General features: G+C 40.5%; 1 protein-coding gene across 2 annotated transcripts in view; it reads left to right on the plus strand.

The window, feature by feature from the left end:
* The first annotated feature begins 8,970 nt into the window (after positions 1–8,970).
* Positions 8,971–16,288, plus strand: part of clcn2c (chloride channel 2c) — a 301,208-nt gene continuing 293,890 nt past the window's right edge. For both annotated transcript variants that reach the window (XM_055147757.1, XM_020926770.2), the window contains exon 1: positions 8,971–9,219. In XM_055147757.1, the coding sequence (XP_055003732.1) occupies positions 9,169–9,219 (51 nt within the window). In that variant the 5' untranslated portion in view covers positions 8,971–9,168. The remainder of the gene's footprint in view (positions 9,220–16,288) is intronic.

Genomic DNA, 16,288 nt, shown 5'->3' on the forward strand with positions numbered 1-16,288 from the left:
TGAAAGAAGAGATCTGTGGCACTCTGATATGCTTAGCTGTTAATTTTATTTTATGTAAATAATTAATGAAATAATAAAAATGTACTCACTGGGAATCTCTGAAGAGCACCTGATTGTTACTTCACTTGGCAGTGATCCAGCGAGTGCTCATCTACATTTTGTCTGCATTTATGTCATTAATACTTTTACATGGAGAAAAGTAATGATATTACTAAGCCAAGTTACAGGTCAGACAAGAATACAAGTTTTTAAGCTATTTTTAGAACACTGAAATCACCTGTTGAGTAAATGCAACACAGATACAGATAGAGTTTAATGTCACACTGTGAAACCTCGAAATGGACCCTTCTGTGGCAGAGGTGACAAATAAGAAGTGACTTGAAGTCTTGATCCAAAGAGTAGAGTGTTAGTGTTAATAGAAAGTGTCCCCTTCATAGCTCCAGGTCACAGGTAGTGAGTGACCAAAACTGTTTATGGAGAAACAACAGCGGATGTGCAGGATCAGACCAGACTGACTGAGATGAGGGATGCACATGCAAACATAGTGTTTGCAGAAATATGTATGTTTTTATGACAAAGTTTGCTCATTTCTCCTCTGCATAGAGTGTAGTTCCATACTTACACAGGCATTAAAACAGCGGTCTCCAACCTGTAGCTCAGGAGTTACCAGTAACTCGCCACCCTTTTCCAATTAGCTCACCAAAGGATTTAGAAACTATACCATTGTGCTGATGAAATTTTTTTTTTATTTTTTTTTGGTGCACTTAAAGCAGATGTCACAGAGAACAACTATTAATAGCAATATAATGTGAATTTTTTTTTTATTCCCCAAAGCCCCCTTCCCATTATCTTCCTCCACTGTAATATCCAATCTCCATTGTAAAAAAATAAAAAAATTAAAATTAAAATTAATAAATCATAAAAATAAGAATAAAATACAATAAAAAAACTAAAAGTTTGTTAATTACATGATTATTACTATTGTAAATGTATAATTCTGAAGTCCAACTCTTTGCACTAATAAAAGGACAGTGGTTTATGTTTTATAGGCGTCTAACTGTACCCAAAAGCTCACCCTCTTTCTTATAAAACTCTCAATTTTTTGTGGCCACGAAAATGAGTAGCTCTCTGGCATTTTTGTTTTGTAAAGGTAGCTCACCGCAGGAAAAAGGTTGGAGACTAGGGCTGGGCGATATGGAGCAAAAAATATATCTCGATATATTTTGCTATATCTCGATATACGATATATATCTTGATATGTGTACAGGAAAAATACCCCCCAAAACTACAGCAAAAACAAATATGCCAAATTCCACAAGATCTTTTTTTATTGAAGTGCAAAAAGGTAGGCAGTTCGTGTAGGAAGAAAGAGCTTCTGCAACATTTAAGATTACGAAAAATCCTTGATTACATAAATAATAATTTAACTGTAAAATACAAGAAATAACACATATTGCCTTCTTTTCATTCATAGATAAAACAACTCAACTCAAGCTCATCTTTACATTAACTATGTTAACCGTACAATAACCTTGAGCTCCTTTAGCAGAGGAAGCTCGGGAGGTTCCTTATTTTAACAGATCCATGACCAGCAGTAAGGAGCTGTGAGGTATCCCACAATCCACTGCAGATCAAACCAACGTTTCCAAACACTATTGTACAAGTTACAACAGCAGCAGCAGCAGATTATTGATTATTAAAATCTTCTGCATAAATAAACTTTGCATTACTAAACTTTACAACATATAAACCATAACCACTATAGATTCACATCAGCCCATTTAACATTATAATGTGTTTAATGCAGTTTTGTGCACATGTGTTTATGTTTTACAGAAACAAAACTTAAAACCACATGACTCATTTGCATAAACTTTGCGATCCTTGTGCCATTAATGTGGTTCAGCTTCTTTTGGACTAAAGGACACGACTCAGTGGAATGTGAGTGTTCTCTCTGTTACAGAGGATGTGCTGCTGATGACCTTCTCTGTAAATGGTGGAAACGTTTCGTGGTGCTAGAAGCTTTTCACTGGCACCAACTTTCAGCATTCACGACGGTAGTGAGGAGTGAATGAGACACAAGCAAGCAAAATCAAGGAGGCGGGGGCGTGCGGAGGTGACGACAGAGAAGGTAACAAGCAAAGCCGTGAACTCAGAATTGAATATAAGCATTATGTCGATATATACGATATGTCAGAATCCATATCGAGTTTAAAAAATATCTCGATATATTTAAAATATCGAGATATCGCCCATCCCTATTGGAGACCTTTGCATTAAGACATTCTCAAATGTATAATTAAAGACATATTGTGCTGGGACCTGCTCTATCGTTATAATCTAAGACTCCAGTGGATCATTATGTTACAATCTGGACATTGTCCATGTTTAAAAACTGATAGCATGGTCACAATAAAGCACTGTAAAGTTGTGGGAACCTCCTGTGAATAGCTGCACATCACACTAGCGAGCAGTGGATTTAAAAAAAAGTACCAAAATAACTTGAATGAATATGCAACGCTGCTAAATCCTACACGTATCACATATAAGAAAGTAAAACTGAAGAATGAAATAAGTATAGAGCAGAGGGTTTATGCTGGTGGCGGTGAAAACGATTGATCATCGTCTTGAAAATAAGTGATTTAAAAATTGCTCAAACATGCACAAATCACTCCAAATACAACTTCAGAGGGTAGATGAGAAGAGGGAACAACTACCACATGGTGAAAAACTCTGAAAAGTGCATAATAGTGTAAAAAATTGCTGCATTGTTTTTCTTTTGATGGCCTTATGTGATTTCTGGCGTGAAGAGCTTTAAGGTTAAGGTGTGAGTGTAACGTTTCTAGTCGAAGGGTCTGCCCAGTGTATCCTGATAGTCTCCATGGTGATGCTGATGTTAAGAAGGTTGACATCAAACCAGAAAAGTGACATGGCGTACCTTTAAATATCTGTAAAAGAGACAGGGATATCATTAGAAATCGCATGACTTTTCAACTTCAAGTATTTTAAAAAAGGGTTATTTTGTGAAATAAACTCACTGCAAATCATATATTATAATAGAATAATAATGGCTGATGTTTCCTCTGGTGATTTTCCGTAATGAGCGATCAAAGCGGTGGATCCTGGTGTAACCTTAAGGAGAGCGGCCGCACAGACAAGAGCTCAAACTACAAACAAACAGAACAAAAGTAACAGTAATGATTAACCTGATGATTGTCCGTGTGAAGGGCTTTTATCTGCGCTGATCTGACAGCTCACAGAAAAGAAGCTTGTATTTATTTTACTTCACTGCGAAAGAACGCCAAACACTCGAGTCACTCTCAGAGTTACAGAGGAACCATTTGATCAATATTCTGAGTTTGACCTAGGTGGGTTTGCAGCATCGGCCAATAGTTACGTAGAGTATTTATTGCTAACCTACGCATGTAGTTCATGTAATATAATCCAGACTTTATTAAAAGGTGCACTGTGTCTGTCAAAGGCTTTTCAATCCCATCCACTTTATTTATATAGCACATTTTATAAACATGACAGTTTCCAAAGTACTGCACAGAGAAATTAATACAATAAAAGACAGTGAATCATTCTTAAAAACAAAAAATACAAATTGTTAAAATGCAAAAAGCTAAAAATTATAAAACAATGAATAAAATAAAATAAAAGCCAGAGAGTAAAAATGGGTCTTAAGACGAGACTTAAAATACTCCATGGTGGGGGCTGTTCAGACGTGGAGGGGCAGAGCGTTCCAGAGCTTAGGGCCAACCACAGAGGAGGCCCTGTCCACCTGGATTTCAGTTTCGTCTTAGGCACCATGAGCTTGAGCTGGCCCTCAGACCTCAGAGCGCACACAGGGAAGTAAATCTGGGTGAGGTCCTTGACATATTGTTGGGCCAATCCATTCAAAGCTTTAAAAACAAACAATAAAATCTTAAAATCAATTCTAAATCGAACAGGAAGCCAGAGCAGAGACGCAAGGATTGGTGTGATACGTTCTCGTTTTTTGATTCCTGTTAAAAGTCGTGCTGCGGAGTTCTGGACTAACTGCAGACGGGAAAGTGCGTTTTGAGAGACGCCCGTGTAAAGTGCGTTGCAGTCGTCCAGATGTCAAATGCTTTTCTCCAGGGAGATGTTATTCCTTTGTCTAGAATGTTTCACAGTATGGTATCAAACCTTTCTATCTTCACAGAGACCAAACCAGACCAAGTTATAGGTCAGATGATCTGTGGAGAGGTGACCCCGCTCACAGTCAGAGTGCCTGTTTTTCTAGTTATTTTTGAGTAGTAAAACCACATGTAATTCAATAAATTTAAGGCAGAGCTGTTTAATGGCAGAGTAAAGACATATCCAACCATAAAGTTACATAGTGCACTTTTAAAGAGACATATTGTGCTTGTGTCTGCTATATATAGTCCACAACACCCGACTTAATAAAAGAAATGTCTCCAGACCTCCGTGTTGGTGTGCTGGTGTTGCTGTGCTTTCCAATGTGAGCTGACGTCACTGTAAACGTCATCACAACAAAGAGCTGTGTACCTGTCAGCCCCTCGTATGGACAGCTGCAGATTACACTTGCGAGCTGCAGATGTTTTTTATTTGTACCAACAAAACGCAGCGATGCCTAATCCTACGTGTATCCCTGATTAAGAAAATAAAACTGGAGAACAAAGTAAGTACAGAGCAGCGGGTGTGTATCGGTGGTGTTGTAAAAGGGGTGATCTGCAAAATGGGGTCCTGAAAATAAGTGATTAAAGATGCGCAAACATGCATGAATCACTCTAAATACAACTCCTAGAGTGTAAATGAGAAGAAAACAACAATAACATGGATAAAAACTCTGAAACGTTGATTTTGCCTAATAGATCTGTTCTTGGAAAAGAGATTTGAAATCTCAGGTTCTCCCAGTTTAACAAAAACTGAATAAAATAAATAAATAAAATGCTAATAATATGCAAATCCAACAAGGCACTTTCACTTAACAATAGTATTATTACATGACCTTTGACCCTTGTGGTAACTTAATAACAGTACACGACTTTCACATATTTTTGTGTGGTTTTCTTTTTTAACAGATTGAACTGTTTTATAAGCCTATATGGTTAGATTGTTGATTAAAAAATAAATCAATAAAATGTTCACATCACATCAGCATTACAGACACAGACACACAAACACAAGGTAATGTCCTCAAATGGTTTTAGCAGTACTGTATCTGTAATATGATCAATCAATATCAGGATGAGTTTCATTGTCATTGTCAGTAAAAAATATATGTCCATCCATCCATCCATCCATCCATTTTCTTCCGCTTATCCGGGGTCGGGTCGCGGGGGCAACAGTAGATATATATATTTTTAAAAAAAAATGTATTGCAATTTTCACATAATTTTTTACATAACTAATATTTGAGTATAAGATTCTCATTTAGTAAGTAAGGGATGCCGTCAAGCTGAAGAAGGAGTCCTATCGGGCCTTGCTGGCTCGGGGGACTCCTGAAGCAGCTGACGGGTACCGGCGGGCCAAGCGTGCTGCAGCCCGTGCGGTTGCGGAGGCAAAAACTCGGAGCTGGGAGGAGTTCGGGGAGGCCATGGAGAAGGACTATCGGACGGCCTCAAAGAGATTCTGGCAAACCGTCCGGCGCCTCAGGAGGGGGAAGAAGTTCTTCGCCAACACTGTTTACAGTGCGGGGGAAGAGCTGTTGACCTCGACTGGGGACGTTGTCCGGCGGTGGAAGGAATACTTTGAGGATCTCCTCAATCCCACCGTCACGTCCTCCGAGGAGGAGGCCGAGGCTGGGGACTCGGAGGCGGACTCATCCATCACCCTGGCTGAAGTCACTGAGGTGGTTGGCAAGCTCCTTGGTGGCAAGGCTCCGGGATTGGATGAGATCCGTCCTGAGTACCTGAAGTCTCTGGATGTTGTGGGGCTGTCTTGGCTGACACGCCTCTTCAACATCGCGTGGCGGTCGGGGACAGTACCTCTGGACTGGCAAACCGGGGTGGTGGTCCCTCTGTATAAGAAGGGGGACCGGAGGGTGTGTTCCAACTATAGGGGGATCACACTTCTCAGCCTTCCCGGTAAGGTCTATGCCAGGGTACTGGAGAGGAGAATCCGGCCGATAGTCGAACCTCAGATCCAGGAAGAGCAGTGTGGTTTTCGTCCTGGCCGTGGAACACTGGACCAGCTCTACACTCTCCATAGGGTGCTCGAGGGTTCATGGGAGTTTGCCCAACCAGTCCACATGTGTTTTGTGGATCTGGAGAAGGCATTTGACCGTGTCCCTCGTGGTGTCCTGTGGGGGGTGCTCTGGGAGTATGGGGTCCGGGGCCCTTTGCTAAGGGCTGTCCGGTCCCTGTATGACCGGAGCAGGAGCTGTGTTCGCATTGCCGGCAGTAAGTCAGACCTGTTCCCGGTGCATGTTGGACTCCGCCAGGGCTGCCCTTTGTCACCGGTTCTGTTCATTGTGTTTATGGACAGAATTTCTAGGCGCAGTCAGGGGCCGGAGGGGGTCCGGTTTGGGGACCACAGGATTTCATCTCTGCTGTTTGCGGATGATGTTGTCCTGTTGGCTTCATCGAACCAGGACCTGCAAGTGTGCACTGGGGCGGTTTGCAGCCGAGTGTGAAGCGGCTGGGATGAAGATCAGCTCTTCTAAGTCTGAGGCCATGGTTCTCGACCGGAAAAAGGTGGCTTGCCCTCTCCGGGTGGGGAGTCTTTGCCTCAAGTGGAGGAGTTCAAGTATCTCGGGATCTTGTTCACGAGTGAGGGAAGGACGGAACGGGAGATTGACAGGCGGATCGGTGCAGCTTCGGCAGTGATGCGGTCGCTGTATCGGACCGTTGTGGTGAAGAGGGAGCTGAGCCGAAAGGTGAAGCTCTCGATTTACCGGTCAGTCTTCGTTCCTACTCTCACCTATGGTCATGAGCTCTGGGTAGTGACCGAAAGGACGAGATCGCGGATACAAGCGCTCGAAATGAGTTTCCTCCGCAGGGTGGCTGGGCGCTCCCTTAGAGATAGGGTGAGGAGCTCAGTCACACGGGAGGAGCTCGGAGTAGAGCCGCTGCTCCTCCACGTTGAGAGGAGCCAGTTGAGGTGGCTCGGGCATTTGTTCCGGATGCCTCCTGGGCGCCTCCCTCGGGAGGTGTTCTGGGCATGTCCCGCCGGGAGGAGGCCCCGGGGAAGACCCAGGACACGCTGGAGGGACTATGTCTCTCGGCTGGCCTGGGAACGCCTCGGGGTCCCCCCGGAGGAGCTGGAGGACGTGTCTGGGGTGAAGGAAGTCTGGGAGTCCCTGCTTAGGCTGCTGCCCCCGCGACCCGGCCCCGGATAAGCGGACGAAAATGGATGGATGGATGGATTCTCATTTTGGCATATTTAAAGTGGACTTATAGCTTATATGTGCATGTAAAATGTCAAATGCCAAACATTAGTGAGTCATGATTTCCTGGACTCTGATCTGATGGAGAACACTGCAGCTGTACCCATAACTGTTATAGTATAACAATTATACTCACCAGTACACAACAATAAGCAACAATGTTAAAAAACAAAACAAAACATGGCAATAATCTATGTAAAGTGTTGCACAAATATTTGGTTTTATTTATTAAAAGGTCCAATATTCCACTATTATCTGATCTATTATAATGTTGTTTACCCATCAAAAGAGGATATCTGGAGTTGTGTTTGGTTTCATTCACACATGTTCACACACACACACAGGCACACGCACACACACACACACTCACGCACACGCACACACACACACAAACCCTGCATATTTAGGCTGAGTTCTTCACTCAAACTGAAAACACTCTGTCCCACCTTGTCATGTCATGTGGTAATTCAGGAAGAACTCCACTTTCTTTAAACTCCACACACCTTCACTAGAATCATTTGGATAATTTCATCCCTGGAACTGTCAGTCTCTTCTGAACTAAAGGTCAAAGGTAACTGTTAACTTGAAAACTATTGCTTCATGACATCACAAGGTGGAACAGAGCATTTTGAGCTCTGGAGATGTAGACAGACTAATATTGCAGGGTTACTCAAACATGTGAATGAAACAAAACACAAATCCAGGTATGTTTTGATACGGTTTCCTTATAAATGGCTTAAAGCTCACAAGAGTCAATTTGTGCAAGTTTTTGGTTTTATTTATTAAATTATACATTTATTTAGCCCCTATCAAAATGAGTTGTTATAACATTTTATTAAAATGTTTGCATCTATGCCTAATAATAAGGGACCAAGAGGCATTTTGGGTAAAGTCTGGCATTGAATTATAGTTATTATAGGTTCTAAGGTGTGTGTACAATCCCTCAGTGGTCCAGGTAGAATCCATGGCAAAAGGAGAAATTCAATTTAGAAGTGAAGAAGCAGCTTGGATGAGCTATGAAATGTATTCGAACCAAATAAACTTTTGTCTAGTTGAAAAACTGAATTTCTCCTTTTGCTACAGGTTCTAACAACTGTTATTTTGGGATGTAATTCAGGAAATAAAATACAACTGTTTTTGCCTCAGAGCTTTTAGAATCTCAGCTGGTGAACATTTTGGAAACAAGCCAAGTTCAGGTAAACTTTCTAATAATAAAAAAATAACACTCCACAAGACAACCCACGACAAAAATGACAGACTAGGCCTAAATATCATCTTGTTACACTTCAATGTCTGCTATTTTGCTCTTCTAAATGTAAACTTGCATTCATTTTTTCTTACTGGGCTGCTCGTAATGCAAAGCCTGTTTTTGTTTCCATTCTTACTTTTCGTTTTTCGTGTCACGTGCTCCAAAACCAGACGCAATCCTGCACGCACCAGTTCGTAGTAAACCCCGCATACTTCCACGCGTAAACCTGCCCGTTTGTAAGAAGTTACTGGAGCCGTTTTGATTGGCAGCTGTTCCAGATGGGAGGGTCAATATCGCATCAAACCACGTCGCTAAGTCCCGCCTCGCAGTGTGAATCCTGCTGGAGACTTGAGACTATAAAATGAAGGAACTTTGTGTAACCGGGACGCACTTTCTGTCTGACATTCCGCGTGGAGAGGTCGCGCACACGGGCTCGACTCTGTTCCGTGTCTTCACCGTTTCCCCGATCGTTTTCCTGGAGCCCGCTTGGAGCACGTATTGAAGCCGAAAACCTCGCTCCACTCGCCGGGTACAGAGCACAGCCATGGCGGGGGACGGCTCGGACCAGCGGGCGCTACAGTATGAACAAACTTTGGTGAGTGTCACTTGTTGCGTCCGGGAACTTTACGCAGCGCTCACGTGTATTGTCATTCGCTTTGGGACGTTATTTATGGGTCTGCTGTCAAAACGTGCCAGCAACGTGATGTGGGACAACTCGCCTGGACGTGGACAAACTTTATACTTACTTATTGTTGCAGTAGGAAGCAGTGTACCCTTGCAAAAATCAGAATAGTCATTAAAATACCGCTAATAAATGTGTAGATATGCAGAATTTTACGCGTACATTGTCTGACAGTGCAGAATTCTCTTGTTTTGGCTTTAATACTTGTATGCAAGACGTGTAGTCTACCTGGTAACAAGCTGTGTATCATTTCTGAGTGATTTTGACGTGTTTTTAGAATAAGATTTGGCTAAACTCAGTCAACAGGTGGTTGGCAAAACATCTGGTTTGATCTTGTCAATGCATTTCTCCTTTTCCCAGTCAAACTCAATTGAAAAGTAGTGCACACCTTTTCAATTCATTTGCATTATGTCATAGCTCGTGCCTTAACTGGATTTGTAATTATAACCTAGATGACAACACTAATAATAACATTAAGTCATTTGCATATCTCTATATTTATGTTTCTGTGACCAAGCCAGGCGTGATTCGTATTACTCGTTTTGTCTTTGAGTCAGATTTTGTGCACTTCTGTATTTGTTTTGCACGGTTCTTACCAAGTATAGGGTGGCTGGATGTGTCAGGAGCTGATTGTATGGGTTAGATCTACACAATAGTCTCCTTCATTGCAGTTTGAGGAATAATGTTGTGTAATATTAAGAAATGAAGTCAGATGTTAAGTCCACTGCAGGCCTTTCAGCTTTGGCTCTGTTATGCGGATGATCTAGTGAGTCCGAGAAGAAACTTGCATTCAGTGCACGTGGCAGGTATTAGACACAATGAATCAAAAGTTGTACAAATATTTCTCTGCACACTCACATGGCTTTAACTGGACTCAGAGTTGTGCGTATGTTTATGTATACTGGATGTGGTAATGCATATTGTTGACACTTTTAGATTTGTTCTTCAAGTTAAAGTTTGGGTATTGGGAAATAACTCAATACATGTACCCAGAATAGGTATTCAGAGTACTATTTTGAGTGTCTACGGTTATTTTTTCCATTTGCTGTTTTTTCAGAAGAGTTTCCTAAAATCAAAGGAATACACAGCAGTACTTGATCACACAATTTAGCCTTTAAACTGCACGTAACTAGTGAAAAAAACTCTGAAACGCTACTCTTGTGCGATGTTTCCTTGTCCAGTTGGTGACTGGAAATGCATAACAAATATTTAGCTGTTTTTAATCCTATTTGGGGTCTTAAGTATTTAGAATAAAGTACTCTGCTTGGATCAATAGAGTACTTTAAATACATTTTAATTCAGGTTTTTAGTATTCTGTAACTAAATACATTTTCAAAGTATTCTAAAAGTTACTAAAGACATTTGGCACACTAGTTGCTGCATAAATGATTAAAAAATACATGATACAACTGCACAATACTGATGCTTAACAGAAAAATGGTTGGCCTAATGCAACAATTCATATATTATTATTGTTAAAACTTTCAAGTAGCTTACAAATCTATTATAAATGGGTAAAAAAAGATCACTACAACTTCAACACACTGACTGTAAAGCGTATGTAAACTATATGGGAAGCAAAAGTACATTGTTTTGCATGGCTGACCATTAACTTAATATTCTGTTGGAGCACACTGTGGATAGTTATACCTTGTCGTTTATTTCCAAAGTACACTCTAATCTCACATCTCATAAATCACACACATACACCTGGTACAAATGGTAGGGCATCTGGTGTAAAGCACTGGTACGCAAATGACTCAGTGCATATATGTTACTGTGGTGGTGTCAGATTTAATAAGACAACATAAAATCAAATAAACAGTATTATCTCTGTATCTGTTGTTGAACTTGATGGAGTCACAGCCACAGGTGTTTTTATGTGCACTTTCTGTCTCAGAAGTATTTATGTGTTTACAGCTCTGGAGGTCCTCCTGCTGCCTGCCCCTCTGCCCCTCGGTGATAGGCCTTGTGCGAGGCTTTGTGTTAGTGTCTGTTAAACATTTCCCAACGAAACTCTTGTCAACCACCAAGATTCTGTCTGGAGAATTATTGGAGAAGCACCTGCAACTATTTTCAGAATCAGTTGGTTTAAAGAAGGCTGAATCTCGAGATTTAGAAAAATTGCATGAAATTGAGCATTATTATGAAACAAGTTTACTTCTGATTATAGTGCAATTGCAATTCGATATTTATACATCTGTACCTGAGAGCAGTTTGAAAATGTAAAAAGTTTCCCCTGTTTGAAAGACTATCAGTCACTGCTCTGACTTAGATCAAATCGAATTGTCCAGGGTGTGCAAAAGAATTAAAATTTAATTTTCTGGTCATATTGTGCTAACCTGATTCATCAGCCGGTTTCACTTTGTGGAAACCATTTGACCTTGCGGCATTAGAATTTGTTCGCTCAACGGTAGGCAGGTACTTTTTTTTTTTTTAACCAATCATTGCTATTTGGTCGAGACGTAGGTAATGCGCCGCTAACAGGGCTAACTGGTATATTAAGCTTTTCCAAAATTCCATAGAAAGCAGGGCAATAACGTCTTTCACCTTAATAAAATTCACCAAACATTCTCTTTGCTCCGGCTTTAAATCCTCAATCTCGGGAATCGTCAACACAGAATATACAGCACTTCTCTGATTGGCTGGTGCCTGGACTCGCACTTCCAGGCTTCCTGCGAACCGTCTAGTGTATTCCTATTCCTGACCTAGTCGCAGGAGAAAAATGAAACTGAGCGGAGGCAGCAGGTGGCGCCAGCCTAGGTAATACCGCGCAGCTCTAGGTAACATGCTGGTGCAAATATGTTGATACTGATAATGTTTATTGCCCAGGCCATCAAGACAAGACCAATGCTGAATATCGATATATCTCTAAAAAAGTTTTATATTCATAAGCTGGTTGAAAATACAAACAAACAAACAACACTATGCTAATTGTTAAAAGTTTGATAAACCTTATGTGTTTGTGCTGTTACTGTTGTGCTTATACTACAGTATGAGGAAGTCTCTCTAAAGCTCTGGCACGCTCTCTCCCCCACATCGCAACTGCTTTACGTTTCACTTTATTCCCTGGCTTTTAACACTACGTGAGTTTTCTGGCCTGTGTTTGGAATCTGTGATGTTTATAAAATGTGCTGTATAAATAGTGGACTGGATTGGATAAGGAAGTGCTGCTTCATAATGGGAAAAGGTAATAATCATAAATAATTATCATGTAATTTAAGTCATACCTTAAATCATGATCAGCCAAACAATGATTTGCTCAGAGGAAGTTTTGCATTAGCACCTAAAGTGAAACCGAATTAAAGTAGGTGATGATCTTCTCCACTCAAGGAAAACAAAAACAAAAACAGTTGGCAACCTGGTCCCCCGTGAGCCATCGGTGGGGGCTTGTGTGATGATTGTGTGAATATTTTAGCCCGCAGATGGTTCAGAAATTGCCGAAATTGCCTATCCTTTAGAATGGCGTGACCTTTCAATTGACCCGTGTGACCGCAAATGACCTCGGATCGTCACCAAACTTGTTCTGTGACATTGAGCACGGGGGATTGACCCACGTACCAAATTTGGTGACAATCGGTCCATAAATAGCGGAATTATCACTGGTGGACAGACACACAGACACACACAGGGTGAATACAATTATACGTGCACATTGAACCCAGAGCGATTTCTATTTCAGCTATACAACCTCTACTGCAAGAAACCTGAGAAGCCTGTATATAATAATAATAATACTACTAATAAAAAAAATACTTATTCTAATTTCTTCCAGAAAACTTTCTAGCTAAACCATGTGAGCAGCTTTCTACATCCTGTGTGTTGTAACATTTCTTCATTGAGTGAGTTGTTTTATTGGCCGAGGGACCCATTGATGCTGGGCCAAGCTTTAAGTTAAACCTCCTCTGGTCTTTGCTCCTGTGTTTCCAGTCTAAAGTGTGTCTTTGTGAGCCCCCCCCCTCTCCTCCTTCCTCCTCTGTACTGTGAGTGAGGGACGTTACACAATCCGGACCCGCTGATTCAGACTCTGCTGTGGTCCGTGCTCTGCCCTCTATCAACGCGAACGTGCAAGAACTTAAAGGTGCGCTATGTTACTTTACTGCAACGTGCTTGTCTTCACGTCATCTGGAATGTCCCGCAGCTTGGCATTAAACCTCTATCACTGCACTGAATCAGTTAGTTTGAAGAGTAAATCCATTAAAGCATCTATATTACACAAAACTGACTCTTGTGAGCTTTAAGTTATAATGCTGCTACCTCCTCAACAAATACCTTTAGTTGTGTTTTTGTTTCATTCACGCATTTATTATTAGTCTGTCTGCATTTCTAAAGCTCAAAATGCCCTGTTCCACCTTGTGATGTCATGAAGCGCATGGATTCGCATGAATGAAACAAAACACAACTCCAGGTATGTTTGTAATGCGATAAAAATGACAACTTGAGTTAGAAATCGTGTCGTATGGGCCTTTTAATAAACTTGTATTCCTACTATAAGCGGGGTCACCTCTCCACAGATCTGACCTGCAACTTGGTCTAGTGTCATCACCTGCATGAGTCAAGGTAAATGTGTTTAATTGCGTTTGAAGAGTCTTGCCCAAGGACAGAATAACAAAACGACTTTCTGATTTTGTTTGTTCTTACTGCGCTACTTCCTGAGCTAACACTTTTGTTTTTTTTTAAACATGTATTATGATAAGCTACTTCCTTCCTAATGTTAATAGAGTAAACATGAATTCCCATAGAAGTAGAATCTGTGTGGTTTGTGTACAGTCCTCGTGCATGTGTCTGTGGGCTGCACTGACGGTCTCTTTGTGCAGAGCTGTGTGGGACTGTTGTGGGCAGAGCATCCTCAAAGCGCCCAGTGTGTACAGCTCAAACAGGGACAGAGGCTGGAGCACCAATGCACAACCAGGACCAGATTTCTGCATATTAACATCTGCGTGTGGAGCTTTTCTAGTGGAGAAGACACCACCTGCTTATGTCCATGAAAATATATGTTTAATAGGTGTGTAATAATAACTGAAATATTGTAATATCGTCAAAGTTGTCAAAATAATATCACGGGCCATCACAATATATCAAATTACAAGTCTCTTTGCTTAAATGAAGAGTTATGGTGCAGCAATAGCTAAAAAACTCAGAGGGAACTACATAGACCATGATCCTTTGCTCTATTTCGGTGCAGACTACAAGAAGAAATAACAGTTCTAAGCACTTTTAAGTCTTAGTTATTTGGATTAAGTCTTGTCAAGGCATTTTAAAAGGAAAAAGTAGCATATTCACAGTTTTGTTAGTCTTCACAAAGTATCGCAGTAAATATCGTACCGTGAGATGTATATCGTGAAAATATCGCTCTGAGAGATTTAGATATTGTTACATTCCTAATCGTGAGCTTTCCCACGATATCACAATAAGTATCGTATCGTGAGGTTCATACTGTGACTATATCGTATCGTGAGACTTGGATATTGTTACACCCCTAATGTTTATTACTAGGGATGTTATGATATCCAATTCTCTCAGTACGATATTATTACGATATATGCATCTCACGGTAAGATATTTATTGCGATATTTTAGAGGCTACTGTAATTGTAGATGGGACACGTTTTTGCTTTTAAAATACCTTGGCGTGGATTTTGCCGTGAATTATTACTGTTAGAATCTCAAGAAAATGAAGTAAAAAACATATTTCTTCATGTTGTTTGTGCTGAAATGAATCATGGGAGATGTAGTTCCCTATATTTATTAGCTTTTCCTACTAAAGAACTTATAATTCGATATATTGTGACAGCTTTCGATATTATTTAGACTTTTTACAATATGATATCACGATGCTTTGATTATTGTTACATTCCTATTTAATACCACACTGTAGAACATTTAAAGGTGCACAGCGTAACATTTCTAATAGAGGATCAGCCGCTTGCTTGATTCCATGGAGATGTTAATGCTTTGTCTGGAATGTTTCATAGTAAAAACTAAACCTTTCTATCTTCATGGAGACCAACCCATACCAAGTTACATGTCAGATCTGTGGAGAGGCAACCCTACTTCCAGGGAAAACAGTAACATCTCATGGAGACAAGTAGGTAGAGGACCCTCCACTGGAAAAGTTGTGCATTGCACCTTTTTAAAGAGAAGTAATATAATCACAGTGGAAGCAAGGGTTACAGTCTGTGCAAAGGCGGCCCCACTCAGTAAGAATACTTGTTTTTCAAGCTTTTTCTTGAACGATCAAACACCTGTAATCAAATAAATGCTTAATAGAAACATTTAAAGATATTTAATTAACTTTAACATTTAACTCCTCTGTAATTGTTCACACAGCAAATGTCTTCTGTGATTGTAATTTGTGTCTGCTGTCTTTAATCTGTGTGTCCTTTTTAGTAGGGATATAACAGTAATCAAAATATCATGATATCGTCTCACAATATATGGAATTACAAGTTTCCTTGCTTAAGTGAATATTTATGGTGCAGCAATAACTAAAAAACAAATGAAACTACATAGACCATGATCCTTTGCTCCTTTTCAGTGCAGACTACATGAAGAAATAACTGTTATAAGCACCTTTAAATCTTTGTTAGTTCTTTGGGTTAAGTCTGGTCAAGGCATTTTAAGAGAAAAGAGAAAAGTATCATACTCAGTTTTGTTAACATCCACAAAATATTGAAATAAATATCGTACCGTGAGATGCATATTGTGAAAATATTTTACAGAGAAATGTGGATATTGTTACATCCTTAGCTTTTTGCATGTTCTCATTTTAATAACGTGAGTACAGTTAATCCTCACTGATCTTTGTCATGTGTGATGGACTGAATGTTTTGTGCCTACGTCCTGTTTTTTGTTTTGCCATCTTTGCCTGCCAATCAGACTCCGGAGGAACATGAGCCTGCATGGCAAACTCTGTTTGTGTTAGTATAGCCTGAAAATGTGCCAAACTTAAAAAAGAACAAGACAAGCAGGTAGTGTACCC

Source organism: Boleophthalmus pectinirostris, unplaced genomic scaffold (assembly GCF_026225935.1).
Source record: "Boleophthalmus pectinirostris isolate CB_2022bp ecotype Guang Dong unplaced genomic scaffold, ASM2622593v1 HiC_scaffold_9, whole genome shotgun sequence".
NCBI lineage: Eukaryota > Metazoa > Chordata > Actinopteri > Gobiiformes > Gobiidae > Boleophthalmus > Boleophthalmus pectinirostris.